Below are 17,203 nucleotides of genomic sequence, written 5' to 3' on the forward strand. Positions count from 1 at the left end.
TCCCGGGAGGAGCTCATGTGGTTCGAAACTGCAGTCATAGAAAGATTCATTCAATTCTCAGAAGTAAAAGATGCACTCCTTGGAAAAATATTGTATTTACGCCAATGTTTCAGACGGTCGTTGATTCCAATGGCCATATTTAGTAATATTGTGTTTGAAGGAAATGAGTACAATTGTAGTGAAGTTTGTTTATATACACATGTTCTAATATAATTTTTATGAAATTTAAATGAAGAATAAATCTGGTAATAGTTTGATATTGCTATATAATTCGAAATTGATAAGAGTTACTGAAATGTTGTTACAGACAGGTCTAACTTCGTCTCTAATTACATGGAAATCATGGCTAAGTAATATTCATTCATAATATACAGATTCCAGACCAAGAAATAGTTATAAAGCAAAACTTATGAGTATGATAGGTTCGAAAACTTTCACAAGAGACACTCCTCTTAGGACAGCCATTCTTTTTACCGATTAGTTATCACTTTCGGTTTTTAGAATTAGATAACTTTTTTTTACTAGTTGTCACTACACGAAACAGAAGAAATTTAAAGTGAATACCAACTACAAATAATCACCAGTAGTAATTTCATGTGTAAACCAAGGAGAAGTACGAGAATGAAATTTGTGTTAAATGTGTTGTGTATGAAATAACACAAATTTTAAAAGGACAAAAGTGAAAGAAAACCAACAAAAACAAGCAAGGAGTAAAAATAAAACATTCGTCCCGTTATGGCATTCAAAGGAAAATGTTCAGAAACGAAAAAAAAATGCTCGTAAGACAAACAAAAATTGTTACAAAAATAATCCTCGAAGAAGATATTTAAAATAGATGTGTATCAGTGACTTACGTATCCCGTATAGTAATAAAATAGGGGCATAACTATTGCACTTGTCATGAAATGCTTATATAAGCAAAAGTAGCATATCATATCACCACTAAAGCCGTATAAAGGTGATTATATCAGTACTTAAAGAATTTGATTCAGGAGTATACTAAAATGTATCATACAATTCTTAACGTTGTAGAAATTATTACGTGAGGAAGGGATATCTGTGCTGTGAATCTAGCTAAAACGTATGCTAGAACATAACAGACGAAACAAATTTCTCTATCTGTCTGTATCTCTCTCTCTCTCGCTATATATATATATATATATATATATATATATATATATATATATATATATATATATATTTTCATTGTATTGATGTGAGAAGTTTGAACTACTCATAATGAGAAAGTGGTTTTTCGGAGGTGATCCCTCCATGACGCGTGTGATTCTGAATCTCATTATCCTGTGTCAGCAGTCATTATCAACGCACACACTTTGGTGAACATTGCCCGAGCACACTCTGTGAGAGCATGTGTTTCTTCGGTGAATTTTCCTCCGTGAAGCATGTGGTTTCGAATCTGACCAACCTATACGACTCATATCAGTGGTCTCAATTGCCGTACAAAATTTAGTGGGGATAGATTAAGATGATTAAAATCTTGGAGGGGCAAGTGATTTTTCGGTAATTATTCCTCCATGGCGTTAGCGAATCCGTATTTCAGTAATCACTATAATCGAACATAAGTTGTTTAGGATTAATTGAGCAGTTCATACATGGTAAACCAATTTAATGAGTTGGAGAAGAATGGAAAATACTATTGCTAACACTTTCATCTTTGTTTATTGGATTGAGGTAAATCAAAAAGAAATTATGTTGTTTTTAAAACTCAATTCACAATTCCATCTCTTTTCGCTCGAAAGTTTTCTATATGACTTACTACACATGATGTCCCAAACAAATGGATTTTTTAAAGTTACCCATTTGTAGTTCTTGTTTTCTAAAGGGGTTTGTTTTCCGGGAAACCTGAAGACAAGACGTAAAGATACTTCCATCAAACAACAAGTAACAAGAGAAGTGTTTCTTTAGATTCAAATTCACGAGGATTGTTGAAAAAGTCGCACAAAGGATATAAGAAAATTGTCCCAATTCTTGTTATGCAACCAACCAAACTTATTCCCTTTCAACTTCAAGCAAGGAACCTATACTAGGTTTATATTTTACGCATAACTCAAAGAAGATGATCAATTATGAGACCACAATATGTAAATCAAATATAGTATTGGCTCAGTGGTAAAGCGTTCACCTCTGGTGCTTGGGGTCCCGGGTTCGATCCCAGCCTCCGCCAAGTGAACTTTGTGGTGGACAAACACCGTGTGCGTGGGTTTTCTCGGGGTTCTCCCGTTTCCTCCCACTTTCTTCATTCCACCATTTCATTCATTACTCATCATCACAGTAAAACTCAAGATTTCATTTCATTTTTTATTTTTTGCAAACGATTTAGGGGTTTAAGAGAAAATACCATTGCAACCTGCAACACTCAACTAAATCCAGAATTGGTTGAACTTTATTACTACTTGTAGTTTCAATACTAATTTCCATAGATCAAACATGATATGAGATGCAGTCTTTTTTGCAATTGATTATGCTTCCCAAGGGTAGTTTTTATCTTTTCCCTTAATCACCCATTCAATTCGGAAGTGGTTCAAATTAATGATTTCCAAATTCAACCTACATCACCATAGAACAAAAACAATAAAGCATAGTGATCAGGGGTAAAAGTGCGGGGTAACGCAAGGGGACGCCGTCCTCCTACCTCCAAAAAATATGTACGCTATTCCCCCAGTTCCTGCAAAATTACAATGGGCAAAGTTAGGCAGGGGGACGGTAGGTACCGGCATGACGTCACGCCGTCTCCCTACGATTTCAGATCCACTTTTACCCCTGATAGCGATTAATGGTTTTTCGCTATGGATTCAGCGTCTGAGGAACAGATTCTACCTTTGATCTTATTAATCTATTGCAACCAGTAGTTATAGATGCAACTTAAAGTTTGAACATTGAATTTCCGTAGTTTGAAAGTTACCGTAGTTTAACACTGTGAAACGCAACTCATTTGTTATTTTAGTTTAGCGCTCCATAGTTCTGCCCTTTACGTTAACGGAGACAGATTAATGAAAGTGAATACTTATGGAATTAAATTTTTGGTGCTCTCTCACCGGAAGTCAAACCCGAGATTATGTGCACCAAAAGCAAACGCGCTGCCACTAGACCACTGGGGAGGATGGGTATCCGTAAGCAAGCTGGCACGCAGTGAGAGGCGAATGTGTAATTTGAAATTAGCGTTATTCAACAGGCTGATATATTATCCTTTTATAATATACCTATAAATTCTGTATTCTAAAAATATTTTTTTCTCTTACAGTTAATCTAGAATATCAGGCTTTGAATGTTGTAGTTACAATAAAATGGATAGATAACAGCACACGCGTATGAATAACGTGGGGAAAATATTTTCATATTCGTAGTGAAAATATGTTGTTCAAACAATTTGTTGCACAACTAATATTTAAGCGTGTTTCACAAAATAAAAAATACTGATTAGAATCTATTATTTCATTATCATTATACATACTTATTTAAGTATTTACAAGACTGTCGTTACATTATATGATACTTATTTCAAAGCGAAGTAGAAGCTCTGTTGTGATACTGCTCTAGAGTTTTTATTTTCGGATGGATGTTGCTATAATCAAAAGATTCCCCTTGTACTTCACATAGTGTCCACAGATATAGACACGAAGCGTCAATAAAATTTTTTACACAATATAACCATAATATAACTCATGATATCAATATTTTACCCAATACATTACATTTTGTTGCTAATTAGCATAAAAGATTGGAAGAGTTTACAACTGATTTGAACATGTCTATAGTTTTATTCATTATAAACATATGGTGATTTAATATTTTACTTGTAGTAACAAATGGCTACTTTGTTGGTTAAAGCAAAAAAAAAAAAAAAAAAAAAAACTGACTTGAGTGGGAATCAAACCCGAGACTCTGCACGTGAATCTTTGACGTTCCTCACTCTTCCACGACGTCACTTGATAATTTTACGCTTTGTACGATATGTACGGCGAGTCGGAAACTTTAAGACACTTTATTTCCGCTATTTTTGGCTATTGCGCTCTCCCAGTTTGTAATATTAACACTGTAAATGTGCACTACCACCTGGCGAAAACTGGTCCCGAAGTTCATTTACCAGTCTTCTTTCTCCTTGTTAGACTATCCCCGCTGTCACCTTCCTATTTTTCTTATTCTTCTCTTATAGAGAAAAGATCCTTCAGCATGTTAGCATTGCAATAAAAAATAAGTGTTTTGTGAGGTGTATTGCTGCTATGAATAAACTATAAGAAAGCACTTAGAACAACAATATTCCACATAATCCCCAGTCTCTTCACATCACTTTCCTTAAAGAGGACGTAAGTCTCTCAATGATAGCTAGCCTTGGTTAGTAATAACAAAAGGCTTTTTGTACGTGCCTACATTGGTAGGGGCAGTCGCTAGGCACTTCATTACTACAGAGATGAACTTCTTACGGTTCAAAATTTTATCAAAACATAAATTATGTCAATGGGCGAATTAAAACACCTTTTCGGAGACGTCTTATTCTTCATGTTATTGGAAACGCCAAATAAAGTACTTCAGTGAGAATGTCGTCTTAGGAGTCTTTATAGGGCAGGCGCGTTAAAATCCGTAACGAGGGAGTTAGAGAAATACAGGATGGACGTAATAGGAGTTCAGGAAGTTAGGTGGGAAGGAAATGGATCTGAGAATTCCGGAAATTTTACGTTCTTTTACGGGGAAGGAAATAAAAATCACCAGTTAGGAACAGGGTTTTTCGTTCATAAACGTATATTACCAGCAATTAAACGGGTTGAATTTGTTACTGACAGACTTTCTTTTATTACTCTTAAGGGACGGTGGTGTGATATTATTGTTTTAAATGTACATGCCCCAACGGAAGATAAGGATGACGATATAAAAGACAATTTTTACGAAGAAGTAGAACGGATATTTGACCAACTCCCGCGATACCATATGAAAATTCTATTAGGGGATTTCAATGCGAAGGTAGGACGAGAGGATATTTTCAAACCGATTATAGGGAACGAAGTCTGCATAAGGAAAGTAATGACAACGGTGTTAGACTCGTGAACTTTGCAACATCCAAAAACCTAATCGTGAAGAGTACAAAATTCCCACTTCGCGACGTTCATAAATACACTTGGACATCGCCAGATGGGAAAACACATAATCAAATTGATCACGTTTTAGTAGATAGAAGAAGGCAATCTAGCATAATTGATGTCCGGTCGTTTAGAGGGGCTGACTGTGACACTGACCACTACCTGGTAGCAGCGATAATACGAGAGAGGTTATCGTTGAATAAAGTTAATATTCATTGTCCGAAAACGGAGAGATTCAATTTAAAGAAATTAGAAGAGAGCCAGGTAAGAGAGGAATACCAGATTGAAGTTTCGAATAGATTTTCGGCTTTAGAAGATTCGGAGTGTACTAGTGTTGAGGATACCTGGATTGAAATTAGAGATAGCATTAAAATTTCAGCAAAAGAAAAATTGGGACACGCGGAAATACGTAGGAACAAACCATGGTTCGACCGGGAAAGCATAAAACTAGCAGAGAAGAGAAAACAGGCAAAATTACGTTGGCTACAAAATCCGAATGAAATGACTACACAAAATTTCGCAGATATCAGGCGGGAAACTTCTAAAACTTTTAGAATAAAGAAACGCGATTTTCTGAAAGCTAAAATTAGGGACTTGAAGATAATAGTAAAAATAAAAACATCCGGGACATGTATAAGGGAATCAACGAATTTAAGAAAGGCTATCAACCTCGTGCTTATATATTAAAGAAATCTGACGGTACAGTTCTCACTGACACGGATAGCATCTTAAATAGATGGAAAGATTTCTTTGACGATTTGCTTAACACGCAACCAAAAACTAGTGTTCGTGGAGAAAAGGAGATACACACCGCAGAACCGTATATTCCAGAACCCAACCGAATAGAAGTAGAAACCGCTATAAAGAAATTAAAGAAACACAAATCTCCGGGTGTAGATGAAATTCCGGCTGAGTTAATTTTAGCTGGAGGCAAAAAATTGTGGAACAAGATACACAAACTCATTCTCCTTATCTGGAACAAGGAAGAATTGCCACAAGAGTGGAAAGAATCAATCATTGTTCCAATCCACAAGAAAGGCGACAAAACTGACTGTAATAATTATCGAGGCATTTCTCTTCTGTCAACATCCTATAAAATCCTTTCAAATATTCTGTTAGCAAGACTGACCCCATACGCAGATGAAATTATTGGAGATTATCAGTGCGGATTTAGACGAAATCGATCAACTATCGACCAAATATCTACCATTCGCCAAATACTCGAAAAAAAGTGGGAATACAATACCCCGGTACATCAACTATTTATTGATTTTAGAAAGGCGTACGACTCGGTTAGGAGAGAAACATTATACAACGTTCTTGCAGAACTTGGAATACCGAGAAAGCTAATTAGATTAATTAAGATATGTTTAAATGAATCCCAAAGTAAAGTCCGGGTAGGAAACTTTTTGTCCACGAGCTTTCACGTCGAAAATGGCCTGAAACAAGGAGATGCGTTGTCGCCATTATTATTTAACTTCGTTTTGGAATACGCTATAAGGAAAATCAAAGATAGCAACCAGGGCTTACAGTTGAACGGTATTCACCAGGTTATGGCATATGCTGATGATGTAAATTTAATAGGAGATGATAGGAGAACAATAGAAAGAAATGCAGAGATCTTATTAAACGCTTGCAGGGACATGGGTTTAGAAGTAAATGCAGAGAAAACTAAATACATGGAAGTGAGTCGGAACCGGAATACAGCAAGTTATGGATGCGTTAAAATACTAAATAATACTTTTGATAAAGTGGATACTTTCAAATATCTAGGATCAATATTAACAGAGGAAAATCATATTCACGGAGAAATTAAATGTCGACTAAAAGCAGGGAATTCGTGTTACTGTTCGGTTCAAAATCTCTTGTCGTCGCGAATTCTGTCGAGGAATTTGAAACTTAAAATATACAAAACGATAATCATGCCTGTAGTTCTGTATGGCTGCGAAACGTGGTCACTTACTCTGAGGGAAGAACATAGACTGAAAGTATTTGAGAACAAGATCCTTAGACGAATATTCGGACCCAAGAGGAACGGGAATGGGGAATGGCGGAAACTTCATAACGAGGAACTACATAATTTATGTGGTTTACCTAACATTGTTAGAGTCGTCAAGTATAGGAGGCTTAGATGGGCGGGTCATGTAGTTAGAATGGAAGAAAGTAGGAACGCTTTCAAAGTCTTGATTGGAAGACCAATCGGAAAACGACCATTAGGAAGACCTAGGCGCAGATGAGAGGACAATATTAAGATGGATCTCGCAGAGATTGGAATACAGAGTAGAAACTGGATGCAGTTAGCTAAGGATAGAAGTTAGTGGAGAGCTTTTGTGAACGCGGCATTGAACCTCCGGGTTCCATAGGCCATAGATTTAGTTAGTTAGTTAGTTAGTGAGAATATCGTAACAACATTCCAATTTTTCTGATACGTAACGTGTGTTTTGCTTGATATTAGAGGTTTGCTTGTATAATTTTGGGTTCAAATTATTGAGAACGAAAAAAGGGGATCGCACTTTATCAATGTGCGGCATCACTATGCAATTATCAGACAATTGACTTCCCATCAATGCGAATGTCATCACTGAAAAATTAAAAATAACATGAGAACTAATTAAAAATAACAATTTTTGTTCAGTGTCCAGGGAACTTGAACCCCTTTAGTCCCCATGATCCAGTGCTTACATTTCAAAACATACTTGCAATGAAGCAACAATTATTAAGTTCATACATGTAAGTTCAACAGCAAATGTATACAATCCATAATGAAGAGGCCGATATGCAACAATGTACTTGAACTGTTCATTATAGACATCATTCTTGTAATTAATTATCCTGTTTTATGAATGATCAGTTGAAGAATAACTAAGAATAATTACATTACTTATAGCTAAGATTTAGTCGTGATGCAGCGTTTGTAATGTACTCAGTAACAACATGAAGAAAACACAAACGTGGGATGGACGTAAACATTATCAGCAACTTTTATCTTTTCCCCATCCTTCATCCACTTATGTGGCAATATTGGATCAAGTTCCCTTCGGTAGGCTGCGTAGTGCTAAGAGACGATCCGATATGCGACTTGACTAGCTAAAAGAAGATTCTGTTTTCACTATGAATAATAGTAAACTTACCTTTAATTTTAGTTTTTCTCCAGAGAGTTCTTCTTCCTGCAGCGCTTCCACATTCTTTGTTCTAATAAGTTTATTAAATAATGCCAATCCATCTCGCTTGAAATTCTCTCGGTTGATTGGGAAGAAGCCGATCTTCATTCTGAAAACAAACAAACAAATACATTATAATTCTTTAAAAAACATTCAAACCATCAGGAGATAATATTCATTAATTTAATGGTAAATAAAATATATATTATTTAGTAATGATTAAGCTTTATAATCACGCCTTCATTTAAGGAGTTATACGCCTTTTTCGAAAATCTGAAAATTATAGTCAGAACATAATCGGAAGATTCAGAGCAAACCGTATGTTTCCTAGGTGGTTCATTTTCCTAAGTATCTTAAAATAACTTTTATGTTATTTTAAGACTTGTTTTAATAACTTTTATGTTATTATTTAAAATAACTTTTATGTTTCGTAGTTTTAGTTTTTTATTTTAAATTTTAAAATAAGTTTTCTATAATTTAATTTACTTCATTGGATCAAAAGATGCTTTATATTTCTGGCAAATTTCTTTTGTAGGCCTTACATCTGGAGAACTACATATAGTGTACCCAAACTATCTTAACAACAAAATTAAGTCAGTGTGATGTCTTTATTCCGTAAAAATTACGAAAACTCGATGTAGGGGCCGTTTAAAAATTTATTGGTTTCTGATCCAAAAACTATATCTTGGCCAATATCGCAATCCTTTGATGTATTTTTTGGATCATTCCTAAAATTCTTAGACAATATCGTAATCTTTAGATCCATTTTGGATCATTCCTAAAATTCTTGTTTTTATTATTATCTACTTGAGGGATACACGATGACTTTATGTATATAATATTTTTTTACATTACTAGTAGACCTACAATACCGGTGAAAAGATTTCGATCATAGGTATTTGAATGAGCGTCTACTATGGACTTATTATTTTGGAACGAGGACTTTACCGCCGTGTGTCATCTCAGAGGTACTCCATTGTGCTGTACATACAGATGTATCCGTCTCTAAGTCCTACATCACATGTTGTGGAGCATCTGAGAAGTTATCGTTCGAAAGAGTTTTTTTTTTTTTTTTTTTTTTTTTTTTTTTTTTTTACACTTTCACGCAATTCTTCAGTTATCCTGTATGGGAGATGGGAGACATATGTGGCTTGATTATCCTTAGAAATCGTAGACTCTCATGTTGGTGGACTTGGTGACCTCCCTTAATTACCACAGGATAATGATTGATACCTCATTGGAAAGCTTATGGAACACTGATTCCAACGAGGTGACACTTGTGCAATTCCCGCCCTATTCGTAGAAGAAGAAGTAAATTCCCGTAAATTGGCTGGCTTTCTATTTTTAGCATAGCTTCTAGACAAGAAATTAGGAATGGAAATGAAGTAAGTTATACTTTACATTCCACAAGCAATCATTGTGAGTGTGTGTATGTGTCAAAGGAATTAAAATTATTGTGTTTTAATGAAAAGAAAAACGTAATGAATTCATTTTATCTTGGAAATATTCTTTTAAAAATAATTTGCGTAGAAGAGCAATTCATTGAGTTTGACATTCGCCCCTTCCCCATTGTACTCCACGTTATATGTACATCACTTTTTTACTATTCCGTAGAAAATACAGAAACAAGAATTGTGTTTCTAGACCAATTCAGTGAAAGGATATCTTGTCTTATATAGAACCGTCCGGAAAATAAGTGTAATTTACGTATAAAAACTGAGACTCAAAAAATTGAACCTGCTCCACCCGTACTTCCCCCATATAAGTAACAAGTAAATTTGCAGAGTGTTACTGTGTAGTCGAGTACTTCGCTGATTCACATACCAATTTTTATGACTGCCTCAAGAGGGGAATGGCCCCCTAAAAAAAAACTGATGCAAAAAAATGAACTTTACCGTCCTGTATCCGCCGTGGTATCCCCCACATACATCAAATGCATATCGGCGGCATACTTCATCCTTCGGAAACACATTAATACCAAAAGTATCTTTCTAGCTTAATTAGGGGCTGAATTATTAAGGTTTAAAGCCTTGACGCAGTAGTTGTCATTTGGCGTTTAAAGGTGAGTTCTATGGTGTTGTATTTTCCGAGCTTCATGGAGCAATTTACCATAACTGTACCCACTCTCATCAGTCACGGCTTCACAACTGCAGTGCTTTACGTGACTTTGGACACAGGGAATACCAACAATGGTTGAAAACAGGGATACCAGACAGTGCTGTCTGTGACCATGAAAGCAGTACTACCAATACCACAATTAAAGTGATATTGGCATACTCAAACCTAGGACTGCGAAACTTTTCAGACACTCTGTACAGCTAGAAAATATGTAGATATAAATATACTGACGTTTTTAATGTCATAACAAAAGCATTAATGAAGTATGGATTAGTATTAATTTAACTTTAATATGTTGCGTTATTTTGAGCCTCGCAACGATTCACATACGATATTTTTCCGTGTTTTATAAATTCCTTTTTCGTTGATTTGCTCAAAAACTATGTATAAGTATTTGCCCTCACATATGTAATCTTATTCAGCTCAATAGACTGATACACGTCTCATCTTTGAATTAATTTTCTTGCTATTGCTTGCTAATATCCTTTTAGAATTTTTTAAAACTGGAATTAAATATGTTTTCTAAATATTCTTTTAATAGATAGCAACATATTCAACTTTGTTTGGACAAAATATGAAGGAAAATAATGCATATTCTGTGAACACACTAACAACATGATTATACTTCGTTTTTGTACGAATTAAGTGTCATCTTTGATGTTACGAAACAAAAATTATTCACGTAAATTCGCACATTACGCTGTGAGATGAGAAATAACTTTGTCTGGAATTTCATATATGTAGAATGAAACGAAATATTACATTTCTGCTTTTAGTTGTTGTTTTATTCTAACAAAAAGCTTATTCATCTGAAAAAAGAATTCTGTTGATTAATTTAAGCTCTCTTAGCAACACAAATTCTCAGAATTGGTTATCTGTAGACGCTTCATTTTTCCTTCTCTAAGTACAGTGTATTTGTTGAATTTCGTTGTTTTCTTGTTGGCTTGACTTTTCCGAAGTAATTTAATTTGCAAATATTTAATTTTTTTTATTACACAAGCATTAAACATTTACATAGTTCATAGGTTATCTTCATGGCAAGTTGTAAGTGGTGTTTTTTTCGTCAAATATAGACCCTACTTAGAAAAAATTACCACCAACTTCCGGTAGTGTAATTTTAATTAATTTATTTAATACTACTATAGGTGAGTACTTGAATATACGAATTAAGTATCAAATGTATCTATAAGTCCTACACCAGGTCCGGGGGGCCGTATCCATGGGGTCTAGGGGGGCCGCCCCCCCTAAATTTTGATGCCCCTTCTAAAAGTTTTACGGTAGGCTTGGAAATGAACTATAATATGGTGATGAACTATAGTATGGTTGGATCGCCCCCCCTAACTTCAGCCGGGCTCCCCTTACATTTTCGGATTGGCTACCGGCCTGCTATACACACAGATGTATGCGTCTGTATGCCCTCCTTAACATGTTGCGGAGCATCTGAGGAGTTATCGTTCTGTTCTTCCATTCCTTTACGCTTTCCCGCAACTCTTCATCTATCCCGTATTGACGATGAGAGACATATGGCTTGAATATTACCCACAATCAGAGCTGGATTTAGATTTCCTGAGGCCCTAAGCTATTGAAGGTAATATAACGCTTTACAGCTGTTGTTTGTCACTGAAAGTGTGCAGCTGCATGCTCCATGAAGAACGTAGGCACCCTATGTGCGGAAATGAGCAAACTAGTGATATTTTTTGGGGCAAGCAAGCAGGAGGGGCCCCATTACTTAGATCAAAAAAGCCTACACAACACAAAATATTGTTTATGTATGTATGTTTTATAACTTTTTTTTAAATCCTAAAGTGCATCGAAATATGCATTCACTTTCTTCTGTAAATGTTTGGGGCCCTCAAGAGAGTGGGGCCCTAAGCTATAGCTTGTTTGGCTTATACGTAAATCCGGCACTGCCCACAATGAGTTCTCTGGTGTTGTAAGGTTCGAGCTTCATGGTGGCAATTTACTATTTTCCAACTGAGTAGCTGCAACCCCACACATTAGCAAAGGTTTCACAACTGAAGTGCTTTAAGGGACTTTCAACTCAGGAACTACCAGCAACGCATGAAAGCAGGTATATCAGACAGTGCTCTCTGTGACCATGAAAGCAGTGCTACCAATACCACAACTAAAATTATTCTGGAATACTCAAACCTAAGGGTACGGGGACTTTTCAGACACTCTGTACAGTTCGAAAATAATTAATTGTAAGATATATATAAACACTGTCTGCTTCCTAATGTTATAATGAAAGCATTGGTGAAGTATGGATTAGTATCAGTTTAACTTTACTATGTGGCATGGTTTTGAACCTCGCAACTACTCACATATTTGGATTATGTCGGACAGATGGGGCCAAAATCAGATAAAAAAAAAAAAATAGAATGTCTACAGGAGAAATCATGCCATGTTACGGAAAGGTAATTGAAGTGTGAGCAATGTGTGATCGTAATGATATCGAAAATCAGTGTATGCAATCGGGGGGTGGGAAATATCGTCGACAGCGTCACAAAGTGTCGTATCTCAAAAAAATCGAAAATTGAGATATTTTACCATGTGGTTGCATACACTGACTTTTACAATTTCCCAAAACGACATACCTGTAATGTGCGTTGTTTTGACGGTGGTGATGACGTCACTGTGTCGTATCTTAAGATGAAGCATATAAACCATTTTCACAAACAGTCGTATCTTGAGTTACGACAGTTTGTGAGCAACAGATCTTTCGCAACTGGACAGATACGCCTATATTCAAAGCAATTTGTTTATACATACAAAGTGGCCCAAAAGTAGGTATACAGTCCCGTACTGATAAACTCATTGCTTTTTATATCATTTCTTATTGTTATCCACTTAGTTTCTTTATCGTTTGTTCCTAATGTATTTTTACTTATATCTTAAGCTCGGAACAGCCGAAGCAAATAAACTTATAAGCTAGAATGTTATACTTGATCAATGCGGGGCTGTATACATATATATTTACATGGCATGGGGCGTCCTCAGGTTGCGGATCGACATGACATGACATTTTTGAGTTTTACGTCCCACGGTTATGCCGGTTAGGCTAAAGGAGATGGTGAATGAAATGATGGAATGAAGAAAATGGGAGGAAACGGGAGAACCCCGAAAAAACCCACGCACACGCTGTTTGTCCACCACAAAGTTCACTTGGCGGGAGCAGGGTTGGAACCCGCGACCCCATGAACCAGAGGTGAACGCTCTACCACTGAGCCACCGCGGCCCCAGGTTGCGGATCGAGGAGAAGGCCTTTAGATATAGAGGTTAGCTGCGAAGATACTGAATAAGCAGTCGCGGGCAGACAAGGAGTGACCCTCCAGCTTGGGGGTTTGGGTGAGGCTAACAAACTCATCCTGTAAGAAAAAAAGGACACTTTTTCAGAAACAATCACAGAAGCCTCGGACCAAGACTGATAACTTGGCACGACATCAGCAAAAGAAAATGGACATGAGATTTGGAACATGGAATATTAGAATTCTTTATAGGGAGGCGCGTTAAAATCCGTAACGAATGAGTTAGAGAAATACAGGATGGACCTAGTAGGAGTTCAGGTTGGTTGCTATGATGGGGTATGCGGTGCAAACACGTAAGAACATCAGAGAAATTTCTCTCCAATTCTTTGAATCTAGGCATGGATAAAATGAGGGAGATTCAGTCCACAGTGCTCTAAGCACATCTATTAAGCACTGTGGCAGTAATTTTGTACCCTCGCAACTTGAACCGATTGTTAAACTGGCAAGGAAAAAGAACCCATATACCGTTCATTGTGTTGACAGAATCGATGTATGAGACTAGATCTCTGTCCCAATGTCTTTGTATTCTGTTAGACGTGGCGAAAATGGAGATCCAATCAATTGGACGGAAATGCACGAAGCGAAAGTGAACAAAGACTATCCAAACTGCATTCAGTTTAAGACAAGTCATTTTGAGAACACTTACTTATTTATTTATTTATTTATTTATTTATTTGCCATCAACACAACAGGCATAAGCCCAATTATAGTGTTGGTGTATTACATAATACCTTTACAATAGTTTTCTTAAACCTAGAGTTCATATTGCAGATGTCAATTTCTTTGTGTTTGATACATATTTTGTTGTAAGTAGAACACATTCTCCAAATTGGTGATTTCAATAATACGTTGGTCCTTGCTTTTTTGCAATAAAACAGACCAGCGTTATTAGCACGAGTTTTAAGTGTCGGGACATGAAAATTTAATGTTGATATGAGATCCATACAATTAAATTCGTTATGTACTATTTTATGGAGAAAAATCAAATCTGTCACATTTCGCCTTTGCTCAAGTGTAGGGATACAGAAGTTGTCTATTAATGTTAGATAATTTTCATAATATGGATAGATTCCAGTTGTCTTGTACATCAAGTATTTGATAAATTTAGATTGGACCTTTTCCACTTGGTGTCTGTATTGCTGTTGTGATGGGTTCCAAATCACAGCAGCATATTCCAGTTTTGATCGGACATAGGCATAATACATTTTTGTTAGTGTAGTACTATTGTTAAATTCCTTTCCAGTTCTAATTATGAACCCTAACATCTTGAGAGATTCGTTAACTATGTTCTCTACATGGTTATTAAATGTCAGTTTCGTATCAAATATAACTCCAAGATCTTTGACTGAATTTAATCTATTTAGTAAGATCTGATTCATTGAGTAATCAAACTCTATTTGACTTTTGTTTCTGGTAAACGATACAATGTTACATTTGTTTATGTTTACATTAAGTTTGTTAAGAGAACACCAATTAGCAATATTTTCCATGTCACGTTGTAAATCGAGACAGTCATGGATGGTCTTTATCCTACCGTATATTTTGAGGTCATCAGCAAAAAGCAATTTGTTACTTAATAATATATGATCAGGGAGATCGTTAATGAATAAAAGGAACAATAACGGACCTAGATTAGAGCCCTGGGGAATTCCAGAATATGCAATATAATCAGATGATTTATATTCCTTGTAGATAACAGTTTGTTTACGATTATTTAAATATGATGAAAAGAACTTGATCAAGGGAGAAGAGAAATTATATTCGCCTAGCTTATGTAATAATACCTTGTGATTGACTCTGTCAAATGCTTTTTCAAAATCTATATATATTACATCAACCTGACATCCTACATCTAACGAATTTGCTATAAAGTCTGTGATAAGTGCAAGGTTTGTTGTTGTTGATTTGTGTGGGATAAAGCCATGTTGATAAGGTGAGATTACGGGTTGGATGTGGTCAATTATCCGTCGGTATAAAATTTGTTCAAATATCTTTGCAAAAGTAGGTAAAATTGATATAGGCCGGTAGTTACTTATTACGTGTTTATCATTGGTTTTTGGTATTGGGCAAACTATAGATGATTTCCATTTATCCGGAAAAACGCATGTTTTTAAAGCGAGATTGAATGCAATCCTTAGCGGATATGTAAACGCATCTATACAACCCTTTATGATATATGGAGGTATTCCATCAGGGCCAACAGCAGTTCTGGGCTTTAATTTTTTGATTGCCATTACTACTTCAGATTGAGTGATTTCCTCAATGGTAAGTGACTCTAGTTTGTTACTTACATAAGTTAATAAATTGTTCGTAGGAATGTCAGTGAAACCTGTATCTGGCACATATACTGACGAGAAATACTGTGCAAAAGCATTGGCTATTTCATCATTATGATAAAGGTCGCGTCCCTCATAATTTAATTTCCCCCCAAGAAGATGCTTAGTCTTATTTTTTATAAAATTCCACAATTCATTAGCATTGTTATTAATGTTATTTTCAGAATCTTGTATGAACGCTCTGTATGCCAGCTTAATTTCTTTCTTTATTTCCCTACGCAATTCATTGAATTTATTGAGATTATTTACTTCTTTATTACATTTGTATTTTTTATGATACCTTGCTTTAGTTTTGATTTTTTTGATAATTTCATGTGTAAACCAGCACGGATAAGCTGTTCTTGAGTTGTTTTTAAGTGGCACGCACTTGTCAAATACACTATAAATAATATAATAGAGATTATCAACTAGGTCATTGGCGTTTTCATATTTCTTTAGGCAGTTCCAGTCAATAGATGAGAATTCAAGATACAACTCTAAGAAATTAGCTTTCCTAAAATTATATCCTGATATATTAGTTTTCTTTTTAATCTTCGCGGTCCCCTGCTGCATCACGTTTATTACTAAGGATGGATGGTGTACATCTTCTGGAATTAGTGGACAATATTCCCTACTGACTTCTATATTCGTTATATTAGAGAGAACCAGATCTAATGTACGATTATTTTCGTTCGTCACATTATTTAATGATTGCAAATTATAATAGGACATAAATTCATATAAATTCTTACATTTAGAAGAGCTTGTTTCAAAATTAAATTCCGTACCGTTTATTTCCGATAAATTGAAATCACCAATCAGGAGAACAGGACAACCTTGAGGACAATTAATTTCAAGTCGAGTAAATAAATCATTATACAATTCAATATTAGATCCCGGTGAGAAATACACAACACAAATATATATTGTTTTCCCCTCACTGTTTATTTTGGCAATCAAGCAGTCATAATTATCATCACACCTTACATAACTATTTCCCTGAAAAGAACGCAAATTGAATCCACCAAATAGAAGTTCCTACTTTGCAGACTTGTCAAAAATTATCGCTCCAGAGAAGTACGAGAACTCGTTTTGATTGGTTGATTGATTGATTTTAACGTCCCTTTCAGCAGCAAGGCTATATGAGACGTTGACCTACTGATTAACGTGCAATCCGAACCACAGGAGCTCCTGCCGGGAATCGAACG

General features: G+C 35.7%; 1 protein-coding gene across 1 annotated transcript in view; it reads right to left on the minus strand.

Annotated features, from left to right (window-relative positions):
- Nucleotides 1-17,203, minus strand: part of LOC145668636 (solute carrier family 7 member 14-like) — a 765,309-nt gene that overhangs the window by 294,376 nt on the left and 453,730 nt on the right. The window contains exon 2 of the mRNA XM_081736680.1: nt 8,225-8,363. Coding sequence (XP_081592806.1) covers nt 8,225-8,362 — 138 coding nt within the window. The 5' untranslated portion in view covers nt 8,363. The remainder of the gene's footprint in view (nt 1-8,224; nt 8,364-17,203) is intronic.

The sequence above is a fragment of the Thermobia domestica genome, chromosome 13 (genome assembly GCF_964235325.1).
Source record: "Thermobia domestica chromosome 13, izTheDome1.hap1.1, whole genome shotgun sequence".
NCBI classification, from domain to species: Eukaryota; Metazoa; Arthropoda; class Insecta; order Zygentoma; family Lepismatidae; genus Thermobia; species Thermobia domestica.